Source organism: Cheilinus undulatus, linkage group 16 (assembly GCF_018320785.1).
Source record: "Cheilinus undulatus linkage group 16, ASM1832078v1, whole genome shotgun sequence".
In the NCBI taxonomy this organism is placed as follows: domain Eukaryota; kingdom Metazoa; phylum Chordata; class Actinopteri; order Labriformes; family Labridae; genus Cheilinus; species Cheilinus undulatus.
In genome coordinates, this window is record NC_054880.1 from 34574304 (window position 1) to 34593626 (window position 19323).

General features: G+C 42.4%; 1 protein-coding gene across 1 annotated transcript in view; it reads left to right on the forward strand.

The window, feature by feature from the left end:
* Nucleotides 1-19120, forward strand: part of sdc3 (syndecan 3) — a 73392-nt gene extending 54272 nt beyond the window's left edge. Inside the window, exons 2-5 of the mRNA XM_041809171.1 lie at nucleotides 1234-1327; nucleotides 8124-8944; nucleotides 10360-10549; nucleotides 14870-19120. Of these exons, the coding sequence (XP_041665105.1) occupies nucleotides 1234-1327; nucleotides 8124-8944; nucleotides 10360-10549; nucleotides 14870-15036 (1272 nt within the window). The 3' untranslated portion in view covers nucleotides 15037-19120. The remainder of the gene's footprint in view (nucleotides 1-1233; nucleotides 1328-8123; nucleotides 8945-10359; nucleotides 10550-14869) is intronic.
* Nucleotides 19121-19323: the final 203 nt, after the last annotated feature.

Genomic DNA, 19323 nt, shown 5'->3' on the forward strand with positions numbered 1-19323 from the left:
TGGGAGTGATCCGGATCACCGTCTGGATCCAGGCATGTTTTTAAAGCATTCTTCACTATTGGGAGATAGGGCTGATGGCGGAGGTTTGCGCTCTCTGAGTGCTTTTCTAGTCTTTGAAATGTAACTAAATTTTAGCCTTTAGCAGTGAACTCAGTTGCTATTCACACAGTTAAATTCCTATACTGCAGCAAGCCACAAGGGGGCGATTGAGATATTTGAGCCACATATTTCCAGGGCTTCCATGTAGTTTGATGTGACTCTGCTGAGTCCTCATTGGTGGAAAACACATGAAAGAAAAATATATTTTGTTTTAATTCTCAGGCAGTGAAAAACTATTAAATTAACACAGAAACCTGCTGGTATAATCAAGACTGAACTTATGAGTAAGTTTGTCATGCATCTTAATAAATAATTATGAAAAATGTTCAATTTCACTCATTTCTAGAGTTGCTTTAATATCTGTAGGGATCATAAAGGAAAGAAAGAAAATACACCCTAAATATAGCAATATTTTTTTTCCTCAGCACTTTTTCTGAATTTAATCAAGCTTCTGGGACCCAGATGGGAAGCTATGGGGGCCTGATGTGGCCCCCAGGCCTCCAGTTGGTGATCAGTGGTACACTAGCTGGTTAACCATTTATCCATTGGCTACTCTATACCTCTAATTTTTTATGTCCAACCTTTGACTGTGGTATTTTCTAAGCTGTTTATGATTGAAATTATTGACCTTTTTGGGATTTTATTAAATTTGTTGAACAAAACTCCACATTTAAAGATACTACCTTTGGTTTTGGAGGAGTTAAATGGATAAAGTTCTGTATTTTCTAGCCAAGGAATAAATTAATGAATGATGAAACACTTCACAGATTAATTGATGATAGAATAAATTGTGCAGTTCAAAGGGAGCTGGCTCTCCATCCTCAGCTACTTTACAGGCTGAGCAGTGTTTGTAACGGACACGTAAGCAGAGACTGAATGAAACCCCTCTCTCCTTTAAAGCTTTGATGTTTCTCTGCCAAAATCCCAGCTTTAGATCAACTCATTAACTATGCTCCTCCACAGAGTCACAGACGGACAGATGTTACCCTGTCCACACATAATGCAGCACCCTCTAAAACACAGTGGCGTGCGTGTGAGCGTGTGTGTAATCCGCCAAAGTGGTGTCTCATATAAATGAAATGACAAACAGCTCTGCCCTTCTCTAATCCATCTCTCCCTCTCTGTCTCTCTCAGGGACAGACTTGGTCACCGTCGATCGACGATGAAGGCTCGACGAGAGACGAATTCTACGACGACGAGGATCTCTACTCAGGCTCCGGCTCTGGCTGTAAGTGTGTGTTTCCTAATGTGTGTGTGAGGTTTCACACACGCCCTGCTTCTTTCAAACCCGACAGCTGCTGGGTTTCAATCTGCTGACCCTGAAGACCCCCAACCCCCCCACCTCCAATGTCCTCGAGTTATGGCCGCTCTGCTCGCCAGATTACACACAAAGGCAGCGCAGACGCACAATACAAGCACCTCGCTTGGCTCGACAGACAGGTTTTGATTCAGATTTATTTGAAACACCTTTAAACACGGACACACCCTTGCAAACAAGCAGCGACCCGGGCTCTATTCACCCAGATCTTATTTGCTGTAATCAGATTACAGTGCATACAGATTAGGCCGTCACACGCACACCAGCATTCCTGTGCAACTATTTACTAGCCTCTCTGCCTACAACAGGGCGAGCTGGCTGTCTGCATGAGGAGGAATTACCTACTTAACGTAAATCACATTGGTGTAATTCAGCCTGATTTTCTGATCTGGCTGTTGAAGCTTGAATGTGGCTCTTCTTATTAAGCATGACTCATTGGGGGCTGCCCTCAGTCAGACGCTGCGCTAGTGGAGAGACTCACTCCAAATAAATTACGATTCAGAGCAGGAGAGTGCAGCAGAGGCACCCCCTGTGGTCGAAAACAGCGGCCCGGCAAATTGCTTTATCTCATAGGGTGATACGGAGCCGTCTGATTCAGAAGGGAGAGCTCATTCTGAGCAGACGGATGTGCATTTTACCTCTGAATGTAGCATTTTAGGGCGTCTAATAAGTTTAACTGAAGCTGCATTGTTCGACTGCACATTTCGATATCCTCTCCAGCTCTATTGTCAGGCTTCATGTCTTTGTGCCTGTAAATTCAATTTGCTTCTCTTTCAAGCCACGGAGCGTCACTGCAATAACAAAATGAAAGGTGCTATAATAATGCTATTATGAGGTTTAAGAAGAAGATGAATCAGTAAGCACAGTCATCTCTGCTCCTCTTTTTCTTCCTCTCCTCTCTTCTCTTCTCTTCAGTAAGCTTAAAAAAATGCTGTTTATGTGCAGCCACATCAGCTCTTTTTACGTCATTTTTGTCAAATGAAAAAACACACCTGATAAAAGGAGATTACAGCCAATTTATCCGTGTTTTAATGCAGCTGAAGTGTTGCTGCTCTTATTTGCATATCTTCCCGTTTCTGTTGTCACAAGGCTAAATGAGCAGAAAATAAGGGTTTGATTGCAGCACTGATTGCTGCAGCAAGTCGTCAATAAAATCAACAGTTTAGAAGCTAAAGTCATTTGACAAAACAAACACAGCGAGCTGTGTGATTGGCTGTATCGGCATTTTAAGTGATTGTCTCTTTAAAGGGCCGTGCTGCTGCTTCTGCATGTAAAGGTCAGTCGCAGGAAATGCTCAGAGCATTTCCTATCGTGTCTACTTTAGATCCAGAAAAGCTTTGTCATGTCTGAAAACACAGTAAACCTGATATCAGTGATACATTCTGTTGTTGTTACCTTGCCTGTGGCTTGAAGACTTAACCCTCTGCTAGGGATGGCTGGTTTAAATGGGCTGGGAAGGCTAAAGCATGAGAAAACTCAAGTAAAATGGATCATTTGCCCCAAAATATCCCTCCTTCAATGGTGATATCCAAAATGTGTTAACATCAAGCTCAATGCACATGGACTGTATGGACAAAAGTATAAGGCCACAAATATCAGTTATTGAATTCAGGTGTTTCAATCAGACCTGTTGCCACAGATCAAGCACCTAGCCATGCAGTCTCTACTTGCAAATATATGTGATCCTAAATGGGACATTTTAAAGAGATCAGTGACTTAAAGCATGATACTGTGATGGATGCCAACTTTGCAATAACAAAGTTGGTGAAATTTCATCCACGCCATCGACCTGGACTGTGGAGCAGTGGAAACGTGTTTTGTGGAGTGACCAATCACACTTCTCTGTTTAGCAGTCAGATGGGTGAGTCTGGGTTTGGAGTATGACGGATGAACGTTACCTGCCTGACTACATTGTGTCAACTGTGGTGTTTGGTGGAGGAGGGATAATGGTATGGGGCTGTTTTTCAGGGGTTTGGCCAGACCCCTTGTCTCCAGTGAAGGCCAATCTTAATTCTTCGGCATAAAAAGACATTTTGGACAATGCTATGCTTCCAACGGTGTGGCAGCAGTTTGGGGAAGGCCCTTTTCTATTCCAACATGACTGTGCCACAGTGCACAAAACAAGGACTATAAAGGCATGGTTTGATGAGTTCAGTGTGGAAGAACTTGACTGGCCCGCACAGAGCCCTGACATCAACCCCACTGATCACCTTTGGGATGAACTAGATTGGAGAGCCAGGCCCTCTGGTCCAACATCAGTGCCTGATCTCATAAATGCTCTACAGAATGAATGGGCACAAATTCCCACACAAACACTCCAAATCTTGTGGGAATCCTTCCAAGGAGAGTAGAGGCTTTTATAGCGGCAAAAGAGAGGCCTCTCCCTACTAAAGTACATGTATTTTGAATACAATGTCATTACTGTCCTTGTTGGTGTAATGGTCAGGTGGTCGAATACTTTTGTCCATATAGTGTATCACCTAGTCCATCTAATAGCCACTATTACCTTCATTGAAGTCTGTTTTACTAAAGACGTGTCAAAGCTTGCATGGAAAAGTGATACTGGACTGTAAGACCTTGAGCTCTGTACTTAAAGTCGACCTGGTCCCAGCCTTTCTACCTGTGCATTGTGAAAGGCCAGTACATTTTCTATGCTTTACACCTGTTTGAGCTCCCTGCTTTCATCTTACAGCAGTGTTTTTCAAAAGCTTGCTGTCCACACTCAGATAGGTGCTTTCAAATACACCCACTCCAGAGATTTCTTAACAAGTTTAATTTATGGGCAAAAAGTGTCAGCGTGGATAGAAGTTCAAAACAGAGAGAAGGGGTTTTCAAAAGAAGTCTTTACCATGTAAATCCAGCCAGTGTCCTTGTCTGAAATATATGAAAGGCCCTTTAGTATCTGCTGGTGTCCTCTTTGTTGGAGGCTCAATGACACTTACGTTCATTGGAAGGATGTAAGGACACTGAGAGGATGCAGATTTAACAAACTGCCTATACTGCACATTGATGCTTAAGCTATGTTTGTTTTTGGATGAGTAGCTGTTTTAGACATTTGATTTAATTACAAGTAAATGAAATCTAAAACGAAAATGTGAAAACAATTTTAAAAAGTGTGATTTTCTCTTTTTTTGTTGTTCTATGTTGTTATTGGTAATCTTCTCCCTGCGTTATCCTCAAGGCCTTTGCTTACTCAGGCCTTTCTTTCATCTTTCTTTTAGAAAGAGATACAAACTTATATTGTGTTTATCATTTTTCAAACTGACTAGATAAATTTTGTCTGTCATTAGTTTTTTTTTGCATCTGTCTAAATGGGTGATTGACTAGTCAGAACAGCAGCTGCAGCTCATTTCTCTCTCTCTTCCTCACACTGGAGCTTCTCTGTGCTTTGGCCATGTAATGCAAGGATATCAACTATCAAACATAATACAAAAATATAAGAGATAAAGATCAACACACATGAGCTCCTGAAAATAAGCTGAATACAATCAGGAACTCTGTCGTCATTCATTCAACCATTTTATTGCAAAGTTGTACAGTTTTACTTGACTCTGCTCTCAAGATTCTCCTTGGGTTAGTCTAGCAGCATGCTTTGACTTTCCAGGGAGTGCATGACCAGAAACCCTCATATTGATAGATACATTTATAACAATGCATATTGAATACAATGAAATAAGTTCAAAAGCAATTCATCCATCTGAATCTGAATATGAGGGTGAAACAAGCTTTATGCTATAAAGGAGGAGGCTGGGGTGGAGGAGGTGAAGCTTTGCCAGCAGCAGCAGTGTGGTGCATCAGCATTAATGCAAGCAGTGATTAGTGAGAAGTACTTCATATTTAAATAAACAGCTGTGTTAAGAGAAAGAGCTGTGATTGACTGTGAGAGCTGGGAGACGATAATTGGGATCAGCTGGCTGTCAGCTGATCATGGGTATCACGTCCTACATGAGATAAATGTAGGCTTCATCAAATGAAGGGCTTTATCAGGAGTGGATGGACCCAGTTTTCTTTTTTCTTTCTTAAGGAGAAAAGGAGTTACAAAACCACCTTGTCTTCTCCACAGTAGGAGGCCATTTTGCTTCATGCTGTGAATTTTTGTAATGAAGAGAAAAATCATCAGACTCTGTGTGCAAGGCTCGATTGCATTAAAAATAAATAAATAAAGGGTCTAATGCATCCAAAAGTAACAGACTCAGTGTGCACTGACCTTCAGTCTCGTACTACAGAGGTGTACACTAAAAGACTTCCCCCACCCGGGCACTGATCTTGTGACGTCATCAACGTCACAAGATCAATGCCCGGTCTCAGCACATGTTTGGTGCATGTCTTCCCACATTTTCTCCCCCCATATTTCCAGTGTCTCTTCAGCTGTCCTGTCAAATAAAGGCAAAATGCCCCAGAAATAATCCCCTCCCCCTCAAAAGAAGACAGCTCCTGGTCCCCACTGACCGGACTAAAGAGAGGGGGCAGCGCCGAACACAAAACAGAGAAATACTCTTTATTGCTGAGAAGGATCCACATTAGCATTGGCATATGGCTGCAGCTGCTCTTCCTGGTGTCCAAAGCATTAAGCAGTTCACGTACAAATAGTTCAGACAATAGTAAATGAAATGAAACTTAAAAATTCATTACAACCCTAGTACTACCATTCATACTTAACCCTAAATGACAGAGTATGCCTCGAACAATTAAAACAATAGTAATTAAAGAAACAATCAAACAGAAGCAGAGCAACTTTCTTTTGTTGTTTTTGTTGCACAAACAGGAGTAAAAAGAGACAACAACTTAATCTGATCCTCTGTTTTAATGTTTCTCAGTTTACCACGGATAGTGCAGATCAGTGCTCTCTCATATTAAAAGTGTGCTGACTGCATGGATCTACTGGTAACTTGAGAGGATCGTGGCTGCTTTGTTTATCATAAACTATCACCTTGTCATAGGTCCCATCTATGTGAACCTTCAGTTTGAATTTGTGGCCTTGTGTACATGTGCTGTCATTAACAGTTTAAACATTAAATTTTCACCTTATTCATCTTAAAGACTTTCGATGATTGTGCAGGATTGATCCACTTAAGTCCGATTGATCCTCCCCCTGTGCTCCCATAATGCAGATGTTTGTTATGTTGCTAGGTGAACAATTTCACATCCAATTAAGCACAAAGTCACTGCATTTAGTCAGATAGTCTAAAACAGTGTCTCTCAACTCTTGGGTTGAGACCCAAAAGTGGGTTGCAGAGCTTTTTTTAGTAGGTCACAAAGGTGTGCCTGGAAAAAACTGCAGTAAACTCCATGATGTATGGACGGTAAAACAGATGACAGTTTGCATGATAAAGTGTACGTATTTGATTGTTCTCTCAATACCTAACTCATTTAACTTCTCTGTGAACAAAACTATTTTTTTCATTCTCAAAATATCATGAAAAAATGTATGCCTTGTCATAGGGAATGGAATGAATACAATGTATTCATGTGTGTCAGTTTAGAGTGAGGGTTTAAAATGACAAGCTTGTCTTGTCCCTTTGTTAAGTCACATTTAGTTCTTTAAACTTCAATATTCTTTGTTCAATGAATTTAAGTGGATGAAAATTTTCAGAAATTTGGGACACAATTGCTGATTCAAGATGTAATGGTAGCATGCAGAAGTAGGTATATTCTCTATTAAGAAGTGGGTATACTCCATGGGGGCTAAAAAGTAAAGGTATACTCCATATACCTGCGTACATCCTGCACTACACCACTGATATTTTATCTTGAGTAGGGCTGAACAATTTTGGAAAATAATACAGTACTTGCAATCCCTCCCGATACTGCGATTTAAAATGTGATTATTTCTATGTGATTATTAGTTCCTCATCTTAAATATTTCTCAACCAACAAGCAAGAAATCATTCTATATTATAACAAACACAATACTTGGAAGATTAAACTAGGGCTGAAAAATTTTGAAAAATTTCTAATTGCGATTATTTGAACTCATATTGCAAATTCAATATGACTTATACTTAAGGGAATGATGAATTTGTCTTTTTGTTTGTTATACGAAAAAACCTTTTCGTAAATTATTCCAGAAATAACGGACACTTTAACGTTTGCATGATCTGTAGTGGTTCTCAAACTGGGATGCGGGGACCCCTGGGGGCTTCAGCTCCTGTAGGGTAAAGCCTGTATAAAAATCTCGGCCCTTTGGTCTCCAGGGCCTCTCAACCTTGCCAGGGCCACAGGGGTATACTTAAAGGCCGAGGTCATCCTGTCATGCTGTCATGATTAAATGATCCTTCATGCTAGGCACTTTTACAACAATAAAACAATCACGGCAGCACTTTTAACTATACCAGAATAAAATCCCTCCATGGTATTGTGTGTAGAAAAATCTCAACAATGAGATGAAACATGTTTACATGCTCCTTTTTGTGTTGTTTCCAGTCCCTCTGTGCCGTCCTGTAGTCATGCTACACTGCACCTGCTAGCTGTGATGTCAAATGACAGTGACTGAAATCTCAATTTACTGCTCATGGAGTGTAAATTATTGAGTGTTTATTGTACAGGGAGCAGTGAATGAGTGTCTGAGGGATTGATTTCAGACTGTCTCTGATTTACAGTGAGTGTGTGTGGATTGACTTGACTGAGTGAGATGTGTTCGTGTTTTTTTTTTATTTCTGCTTGTTGTAATGAAGTCATTTTTAATCCCATTTTCTTTCCTCTCCAGTCCCTGACATCAGCATACGGCCGACATCAGCAGGTGTGTCCTTCACCACAGAAGAGCCCCTCCCCCTCTCAACCACACAGGCCACAAGCCCTGCTCCTTCTGCCTCACCTGCGGCCGAGCCAAGCCCTGACCCAGAGGAGCCGACCGCCACTCCACTGCCCACGGAGGCCGACGGAGAGAGCGGCGTGTTCTGGGAAAGAGAGCGAGAGCTGGAGAAGGAGAGAGAGAGGGAGTTAGAGAAGGAGAGAGAGAGAGAGGAGGAGAGGCAGAGGGAGCTGGAGAGGGAGAGACAGATGGAGCGTGAGAGAGAGAGGGAAAGAGAGCGGGAGCGGGTCCGAGAGATGGAGAGAGAGAGAGAAAGGGAGAGAGAGAGGGAGAGAGAGAAGGAACGTGAGAGAGAGCGAGAGAAAGAAAGAGAGAGGCAGAGGGAGCTGGAGCGAATCAGAGCGGCCGCGGCTCAGACCACCGCTGCTCCACGATCCCCCGCAGCTGTCCCAGTGGTGACCACCAACCCTGCCCTCACCCCCTCAGAGAGTGCAGTGCCCTCTTCTGATGACCTCAGCACCACAGAAGAAGAAGACGATGTCTATCTGTCACCTGAGCCCACATCGGTCTATCCAGGATTCAACATGGAAACCACCACAGAAGAAGACACGGCCACTACAGCAGAGACCACACCTGAGCCCACCACAGCTGCACCCACCACCACCACAGTCAGGACCAGGGTTCCATTCAGGCCAAGGGTTCCCATGACGACAGCCACTCAGGCGGCGCCATCAGAGAGAACGACCCGTCCACAACAGCCAACAACAACCCCACAGGTGAGCTTAAAGGGAATCATTTTGTTTTTAATAGTCAGCGGCATGGACCAGGTAACATATGTTATATGGTATCTTATAATGATGTAAATCACCTGTTTCATCACAATACGATACATATCAATTCTATGTACAGATACGATATTTTCTGATATCATAAAATGATACAATTTTGATCTGATATAGGAGCCAAAATGTCCAAAATATGCAGGAGAAATTTCAAAATAAAAGCACAGCTTAAAGGTGACGTGTTTATCGATGTTTTGACCCTCTGTCGATCTGATTGGACACTTAATTGACTAATCGACGAATTGATAAACATCAATGGATTGTTACACCCCTAGAGTTTTGTCATGTCACTCTGATTGGCCTGTCAAGAATGTAACAGACAGAACATTTGTCCAATCACCTTCCCAAACACTTTCTATAACTGTATCCATGACATAGAGATGTGAAACAGTCTATCTGTAGTGTCAGGTTAAGACTCTCCATGGTACAAAAGAAAAACATCTATGTAAGGGTTTCATCAACACAGACAAGATTTTTTTAGGATATCAAATCACAGTTTGTTCCTTTTATTGTGAATCTGTAAGAAGTGAAGTCAAGAATATCACCTGTCAAAAAGTCGACTAAGGGCGTGTCCTTCTCCTCCACCATTGTTGTGGACAAAGATGACATCATAAGCCCCACCCACTCTTTATTTTGATTGGTCAGTGAAAGTGAGTGCTGTTCCAGAAGATGAATTTCTTTCCTAGAGAGGCTGCAGCAACAACAAACACAGCTGAATCTGAGTTCAATTTGGCATTGAAAAAACTGGACTACACTGGCTCTGTGTAGAAAATGAGCTCAGCCAACAGCTCTAGGACCTTAAACTTAAAACTGTAGTGAAACACAATCAGCCCTACAAGAACTACAAGAAGAGAAGAGCAGTCCAAGACTATAAATTTAAATATGATGTAAATCAGGATCAACTCATCAACACAGAAGCTCTTTATGCTAATGGAGTCATTTAATTCAGTATCAATAAACTATTGAGGTTTGATACCCACCCTGCTGTCTGACTGCCTCTGTACCACTGACAGCTTAATTATTTGCAGACCAGAGTCATTTCACTGATTGGTTTGCCTCTGTTTATTTGGAGCAGAACTATGGTGTATTTAGATTTGTCTGCTTTTCCACATTGTAATTAAGCTGCCAGATTTTATGAAGTGTGTATACATGTTGGACAATGAGCGACTTTCCAGCAGTCAGAACATACAGAGGCTCATTGTTTCAAAACGTGAACATGTGCCATGGAAATGTCTCAGTTTGTGTTGGTTTGGATGAGTTTCAGCGAAGCGGACTCATGGAACAAATGTGATTACATCCAATGTCAGTTTTCCTCTCTTTAATCTCACTTTTCCCTCTCTCTGTTTCAGGAGGGAATCAATGAGGTGGGTGCTGCCGGGCCGAGTGGAGATTTCGAGATCCGCGATGACCGACGTAATGATCTCGGTCGAGGTATTGTGCCAGTGGATCCTGATCTGATTGGCAACACGGTGGATGGAGGCAGCTCTGCTGCCCAGCTTCCACAGAAGAACATCCTGGAGAGAAAAGAAGTCTTGATAGGTACGAAATCCCATGGAAGTCTACGGTTTTCTTTGTACATTTCTATTCTTCTGTCAAATAAACCACCTGGTTGTCCCCTCTTAGATCAACAGATTACTTTCCCCCGTTGCCTCCTGTATTCTTTCCCTACTGTTAAGATAAAGCGGCCTTTACTTACGTTGTGCAGATTCATCACGATAAGTGAATGTGCTACTTAGCCCCGTTTGACCCGTCGAGAACAAGCAATCCTCTTCTTGGGTTATCCAGCCCCCCTCCTTTCTCCCCTCTTTTTCTCATCATTTTCCCCTCTGGGTAAATCCAATTTATTTTCAAGTTCACCCCCCCGCCTCCTTACCCCAGCCTAACCCCCACCTCCTCATCCCAAAGAGCTGTTGAAGAAAGTGCGGGAGCAGCCAACTGTCTGACCTGACTGGCTCTCTGTCTCTCCTTCAGCTGTTCTGATTGGTGGACTGCTGGCGGTGGTTTTCGCTGATTTCCTGGTCACCGGTAAAGAGCAGGAGGCAACAGATGTTAGATTAGTCTGTGGACATGTCGGGCTCATATTCTTATATGTAGTACTTTACATATATACTAATACAATAATTAATACAGATACAGCAAACTTTCTGAACTTTCGCCGAAAAAACATATTGAAGCTGGTCAATGGTAGTTTGTAACTTCTCTAAAAGTCAATGTGGTTGTCCGGTTTGCACTATCCTAACCCTGATTGGCTGTTTACATAAAACTTCACCCCCAGTTTTGAGATAGTACTAGGACTCACTCCAAATAAAGCCGCAACTTGGTTTGTCAGAACACCAGCCGGAGGTTGCCCTATCCAGGTCTGGTAAACGAGGTATGCCTATTCTTGGAGCAGACACCTGCTGACCACTGTAGCAGGGCCCATGCTCACAGGAGTCAATAGCAATGGCAAATAAAGCTGTTCAGCAAATTTTTCATGGACACAGCCTACATACTCAGCTCTGCTACTCATCCCACAAATGCATGTTCCTTATAAACGGAAATAAACAGGCTTTTCAACTGTATTTATTGACAAGAAGCATTGTTACAACAGAAATAATCTACCAAACACAATTTTTTAAACTTTTGTGCTAGGTTTAGAAACAAAGCAAGGTGCTTGCAGTCACATGTTTATTTCAAGAAAAAGGAAATGTGTTATTTCAGCCAAAAATTTCAATGGATTACTTTTCCTGTCTGTAGCTTTGAGTATTGATTACCAAATGATCACTTCTTATATATATATAAAAAAAGACTTAATTTCTCCCCTTTTGCCTCCCTTAATATAAAAGAACAGCCCTGTCTGGCTACATTGCCTAGCTATAAGCTAAATAATAAAACCATATAAACATGTCATTAATTAGTCCAGTGGTTCCCATCCTGGGATGCAGGACCCCCTTGGGAGGGCACCAGAGATTTCAGGGGGGATAGAGGCTCTGTCTGCTTTGAGGCTGTTAAAATTAGAGTTACTCATAATTTCTTAAATCATGAATGAACTCTTATGAATAGGTCAGACAGAGTTCTTTAGGTTAGAGCATATGAGTTGGGCTGTTTAGATTTGAACAGTAAAATCGATTAAAAGTGAGATTGATTTTCAGCAGAAATTCATCACTTTTTTGGTGAGGGTCCTGGGGCCTTGGCTCTTCTTAGATACAAGGGGGCTCAAAGGGAAAAAAAAGGTTCAAACCTGAATTAGAGGTTGAGGCTGAGAAGAGTTTCTAGCTGGTTATGAGCAGACTAAAAATGAAATCAATGTGTCTCTCTGATCCACAAACACAATAAAAACTATCAGAGAGTAGATTCAACTTTTGTTTGTGAATTAAAATGCTGGTTAAGAATGCTGCAGAAGCAGTCTTTCATATTTAACAGCATAAATGATTTCTCTCATTAATCTACACTCATTATTCCATCATGATGAAGTGAAAACTGAATTTTTAGAAATGTTTGCAAATTTATTAAAAATAAAAAACTGAAATACCACATGAAATAAGTTTTCAGACCCTTTGCTGAGATCTTTCTACACCTTGACTGGAGTCCATCTGCGGTAAATTAAATTGATTGGACATTATTTGAAAAGGCACACATCTCTCTTTAGAAGGCCTCATAGCTAACAATGCATATCAAAGCAAAAACAAAACCATGAGGTCAAAGGAACTGCCTGCAGAGCTCAGAGACAGGATTGTTGACAGGCACAGATCTGGGGAAGGATACAAAAACATTTCTGCTGCACTGAAGGTTCCCAAGAGCACAGTGGACTCCAGAATTCTCAAATGGAAGAAGTTTGGCACAACCAGGACTCTTCCAAGAGCTGGTCACTCAGCCAAACTGAGCAATGGGTAAGAGGGCCTTAAAGAGGTGACCAAGAACCTGATGGTCACTCTGACTGCGCTCCAGAGATCCTATGTGGAGATGGGACAAACTGGTTTGGGGAATTTTATGCCGTTCTCCTTTGCAAATCCTCTCAAGCTCAGTCAGGTTGGGCAGCCATTTTTGGGTAGCTTTCCATCAACCCTGACCAGTCTCCCAGTCCCTGCTGCTGAAAAACACCCCCACAGCATGATGCTGCCACCACCATGCTTCACTGTTGGGATGGTATTAGCCAGGTGATGAGTGGTGCCTGATTTCCTCCTTTCAGAATTGAGGCCAAACAGTTCAACCTTGGTTTCATCAGAGCAGAGAATCTTGTTTCTCCCAGTCTGAATACTTCAGGTGTTTTTGTGCAAGCCCCAAGAGGGCTTTCAGGTGTTTTGCACTGAGGAGATTCTTCTGTCTAGTTACTCTGCCATAAAGCCCAGATCAGTGGAGGACTACAGTGATGGTTCCCATCTCCACACAGGATCCCTGGAGCTCAGTCAGAGTGACCATCGGGTTCTTGGTCACTTCACTTATTAGGGACCCTTCTTTCCTGATTGTTCAGTTTGGCCGGGCAACCAACTCTTGGAAGAGTCTTTGATGTACTTAACTTCTTCCATTTGAGAATTCTGGAGGCCACTGTGCTCTAGGGCCTTCGATAGAAAGGTGTGCTTTTCTAATCAGTTTAATTTAGTACAGGGGGACTCCAGTCAAGACGTAGAAACTTCTCAGCGAAGATCCAGAGAAATGGGAGGAGCCTGAGCTAAATTTACAGTGTTGTTGGAAAGGGTCTGAATACTTATTTCAATGTGATATTGAGATGTTAAGATGTATTTCAGGGATTTTACTGCCTTTATTGGAGTGACCGGAGTGGATAGAGTTGAAAACTAAAGAGAGAGACAGTGGGAAAAGGCTCCATTGGCCAGATCTGGACCAGGGCCATCTACTTAGACTAAACAGCTTCTCTATGAGACATGTGATCCAATCCTCCACCCAGGACAGTGATTTTTATACCAAATTCCCAGTCAATAAATCATTTTTTGTGAAAACAGTCCTGTCGTTGTCCAAACATTTAAATATGAATATATGTTTTAGACTAACCGTTTTTCCGTCTGTGGCCTCGGTTTACTAGCACGGCTAAAAATAGCCTTTTTTTTAGTCAGTGATGGTAATGAAGATCTGATATTATGGATTCAAGGAAAAGTAGTTCATCATGTCTTTTTTATGAGAAACTGCAAATGGTGCACTTGAAAGAGTGAAATTAACATTCCTCATCTCTTCAGTACCACAAATGTCCTCCACAGTAAAGTAAGGGATGGTAAAAGTTCCTATAACTGCACAATGTAATGTAAAATTTGATTAGATTTTCTTTCTATACTGAGAAGAAATGGTGCGAAAAGTCATAGAGGGTGAATACTTGTGCAGCGACGGAGCATAAAGAAAAGAAAACTAGCCCAGCCTATGCTCTCTGGTATTGGCAGAAATGAATAAACAAAGTAAACACCTCCCACGCAGTGAATGGAAACGAAGTGTTCCTCCAGCATTTTGGAAAATAAACACTTTGTTCTCTGTTTTGGCATCGATACCAATTAGTTGAAGGAGGGGAGTTTTTTCTGTTTGATAAGTAGACACTAATCTATTGCACACAGCACCAGTTCATTAGTGATGTGTGCAGAATGCAGAGTGTAACAGTCAGATTCAAACAGTCACATTAGTCACAACACCATGGAGCACTGTAGGGCTAGAAATTAGTTCAAAGCTGCAAACATATGTTAGCACAGCCACGCTCGGCACTTAGCAGCTAGCTGTTAGTGATGCTGTGGTAGCTTTGCTGAGTGTTTAAAGGTTGTGTTGTAGTCTGTAGAAGGATGTAACCGTGGCTTTAATGGTGTTTCAGTGTTTGTTTACGTTTGTTGGATCAGTCATGTTTGAGAGAGTTTTTAAGGAATCCTGTCTCTTTGTGTTTCTCCCTAGCCGTGATAGTCGGAGGAGTCGTGGGCGCCTTGTTCGCCGCCTTCCTGGTGATGCTGCTGGTGTACAGGATGAAGAAGAAGGACGAGGGCAGCTACACGCTGGAGGAACCCAAACAGGCCACCGTCACCTACCAGAAGCCAGACAAGCAGGAGGAGTTTTACGCATAACACCCATTTTCGTACAGAGAGACGCACCGCACGCCGAGGGAGAGATACAGAGCGAGAGAGAGAAGAGAGAAAGATACTCTAACCCCCCCCCTTCCTGCTTCTTCTTCTTCCTCCTCCTCCTCCTCCTCTTCTTCGTCGCCTCCCCCCTCATCTGCTCCTCGTCCCTCTCTCCTCTCGTCTCCAAAACACTTGAGAGCGCCTTTTCTCTCTGCGGACTCTGAACTTTCTTTTCAATGAAATCGAAAAAAGAGGACAAAAAAAGGAAAAAAAATCCAAATATATTCTGAAAAAATAACACATACACACAAGATGTTTTTAAAGTAAATGTTGTTATTAATATTCTGCAGATTCTCTTGTTCTGTATGTAATGATATGATTATTTTGTAAGAAAAGAACAAAACACAAGCTCTTATGTGTTTTCCAGCACAAAAAAGCAAATTCCTCCTCTGTTTTTAATGGAGCAATGAAAAGGCAAAGAGAGGAGAGGAGAGGGGCAGAGCGAGCCGAGCGAGACACAAAAGAAGACAGAAGGGTGGGCTCGGCTCTGCCCCCCGTCCCCCCTGAAATACACACAGCGCGTCTGGTTGGCCGCACAGAGCCACACGGGTCAAAAGGTGAGAGGAAAGGTCTCTTTTGTGCCTTCCATCGCTCTGGTGCTTAGACGCATACGCTAATCTATACAGCCCCACAAACACGCTAACACACAAATACACACATGCACACACAGGCTTGTGTCTGCTTGAAGGTGGCTCTGACCTCTCTCTCTGTGCTCGGCCAACCAGAAAACGCTGATCAACCTCGGCGTGTTTCACAACGTCGAGGAGCCGCTGTGGAAACATTGGATGGTCACAAAAAGGTTCGCACGCGCTCACATGGAGCTGGCGGCCTGTCTGCTCCTCTAAGCTGTACAAAGACTAGTTACGGATAGTAATAATAACCAATAATATATCGATGTTCTGGGCTGGATGGTGATTATAATAATAATAATAATGATACCATAATAATAATAATGATACTTAAACAGGAGGATATGTATTTAGCAGTTTAAAAAAGTTTATATGTAAATATCTGCGTATCCTTTCTGGCATCACTAACCATCTGCATGATCATGAAGAGTTTTTATCAGTCACATCATCACCTTAGATGAGCTGTGCTCTCGTCCGCCACACACACACTCACATGCACGCAGACACACACTCACACAAGCAGACAGAAAACTGTGCATTTAAAAAAAAAACACCACACGGACTGAAATATACTGTAAATCATATCATTCAGACCCATCTTCATCCTCATCATCATCAGTGTGATCACTTGTGATACGAGCGAGATCAGTTGGTTTCAATATGTTATTGATTAGTTATGGATCTGTTGCAGGTTGGTTTAGAGTTTGGTCTGTTTGTGTAAAAGCACAACTTCGTGTTCAGTCGTCATGTCATCAGATATTACCCTCAACACCCCCCCACGCACCTTTTGCATGCCTCACTTTGTTTTTCGTCCACCATTGGCTCTCTGTCAGGGGGATGGGGGGGGTCTTTGGGAAGCGATTGGGGCTTTAATGAATATTAAGAGAGTGTGAGCACTTGCAGGAAGTTGCTCCCACGTGCGTTAATTTGGCTGAAGTTTTAACTTTTTTTTCATTGAGGACAGATTCTGAATTAGCGCAAATGGGTTCACCTTCTCCTGAGGCTTTTTGGGAGGGTCAAACTGAGGAGGGAAAGGGGGTTAGGACTGGGTTCGGGAAAAGGAATTCACGGTATTCACACAACGGACATTCGCCTCTGATGTCAGGATGTCACTTCCTTGATTTAAAACTTTTCAGTCGTGTTTTTCTCCTCAATTAAAGGTGCAGTGTGTGATAGACTAGCAGCATTTAGTGCTGTGTTTAAATTAGTGTTTAACCATCTGAATGTACAAATTGTTTATATTTTTATTAATTAAGAGCCTTTATTCATGCATAGGGAGGGTCCACCTCACAGACTCAAGTATCTTGAAATTTTGCCCTTCAAAATAAAATTCAAACACTTTTAGTGTGGTGCTGCAACAGCAGGAAATGTTTTTAAAAGCAATAAATTGGCACAGCGCCAAGTAAGCTCCTGGTATAGAAAATGAAAAATACACAAAATAAGGTAAAATAAAAATTTGTGGATCCAAAATATGATTCACTTCCAAAATGTGTTCGCACAGGATGAGCTTTACCAGGGAACTCTGGTTATTTGTTTTGTAAATTATTTGATTTTTGGATCTTAACTTGCAATACTGGTTCCACCTTTTTGTTATTGCTGAATCCCATGTGTTTGATTTATCCCCCTCTCTCTGCAAAACTTTTGACACAATACCCAATGCTGTTAGGGTCCCCGTTTCAATGACAGTCTGTCCATCCATTTTTTACACTCCTTTTCTCTTTCTGGGCCTGGGGGGGGGGGGGGGTTGCTGGAGCCTATCCCAGCTGTCATTGGGCGAGAAGTGGGGTACACCCTGAACTGGTCGCCAGCCAATTGCAAGGCTAACATACAGAGACAAACACATCTACAGGCAATTTAGAGTCACCAATTAACCTAACAAGCGTGTCTATGATGGTGGGAGTACCTGGACAGAACCGTTGCATGCAGAGAACATGCAAACTCTGCACAGAAAGGCCTTGACTTTGCACCGCCATGCAGCCCGTGACGGCAAATAAGTGAAAATATTGAACGGTTCTTGTCCTTAATGTTCTACACACTGCACCTTTAACAACTAAACACATGAAAATACAGTGAAATATGAACGGATGTTGGACAGAGTTTCACACTAAAACAAGCTTATTTGTCTCCTCTGGCTATGTATCATTAGAAAACAGCTAATACTAGCATTCAGCCACTTCTTAGTAAGCAATTTTTTACCCTTATGTTAGCTTAGGAAGTTAATTTCCAAGTTTATGACTTTACTATTGCAAAGTGTAGTGTTACAAAAAGGTACGATTAGATTTTAGCCAATTTTAAGTTAAAGTATACATTTGCTGCTTGGCTTGCAGGGTGTGAAATATGTTGTTTTGATGCAAATAAAGGCCAATGTTCCTCCATATTTAGGTGATTAATCAAAAAACAGTCAAATGATAATGATTTGAAAGATAAATTATGATTTTAGGACATTTTTGAGGACACTTGGGCGTCCCACACTGAGTGACGTCAGGGGAAAATGTCCACCGTGTGAATATGAAGAGGCAGGAGGGTTGTGCTTCTATCTAAGAGATTGTAACAATAACCACACCAGTGCGACTGGGCTAGTAGCTTCTATTATACTCAGTACTGTAGAACTAAATGCATGGGAGTCAATACTAAAGTAGTCTGGGTGTGCGTGTGTCTGAATGTGTCTGAATGCAAGCGAGGGGTGAGTTAAAGTAGGAATGTACTGTGGTGGAGTGAGTGTTTACCTTCTCCAGCAGATCTCGTGCTCTTCCACAGACAGGTAACACACCTCCTCCACACCTGTGCGTGTTCGTCACCTGCCCCCTCTCTAGTGTGTGAGAGTACGAGTGTGTCATCTAAGCCCTCCACCTGTGCGTGTCATTGTGTGAGTGCTTCACCTTGGTATTTCACAGCAGACTCTTGTGTACACTGACTAGCCTGTCGACGTGGTCTGTTCTCTGCTGGATGAGGGGCAGCTGCTCCCTCTGTGGCTTTCTCACACACTGACTGTCTTTTCGCTGTCTGTCCGTCTCTCTGCCCCGGGACAGGCGGACAGACACCAACACGCCACTTTCACACAGGCAGGAATGATCTTGACACGTACTGTCTTTTCTAAACATGTGTTTGTACCCATCGAAGCCTGCGTAGCCAAATAAGACGTGTGTGTTTGTGTGTGAGTGTGTGAGAGTGTGTGGGTTTGTACGTGTGTGCGTGTAGGTATGCATGTGTGAGCGTTTGTGTGTGAAGCCTGATGGAGGCGACACGACTCTATGTTTGCTGTTCCCATTCCTGTTTTTATACATTTGCATTTTTTTAAGGCTGAGTTTCTGTCATTGGCTGAGTGAGCGAGAGGAGGCGGATCCTCCACGCCACCGCCCTATCACTAATCTGCCACTCTGTTCCAAATAAAAAACCTGATTGGGTAAATCTGACCTCTCTTGTCTTTTTTGATATTAAGTGGAACCATCATGACGTCTACTTTGCTTGTACAGAATAAACCTTAGAGCAGGGATTTTCAAGCTTTTCAGCCCACAACCCCCAAAATAAAGGTGCCAGAGACCCCAGGGACCCCCACTGTATCTGAGGGTTGTTGAACAAAGCCATTCAAGAATAGTCATGT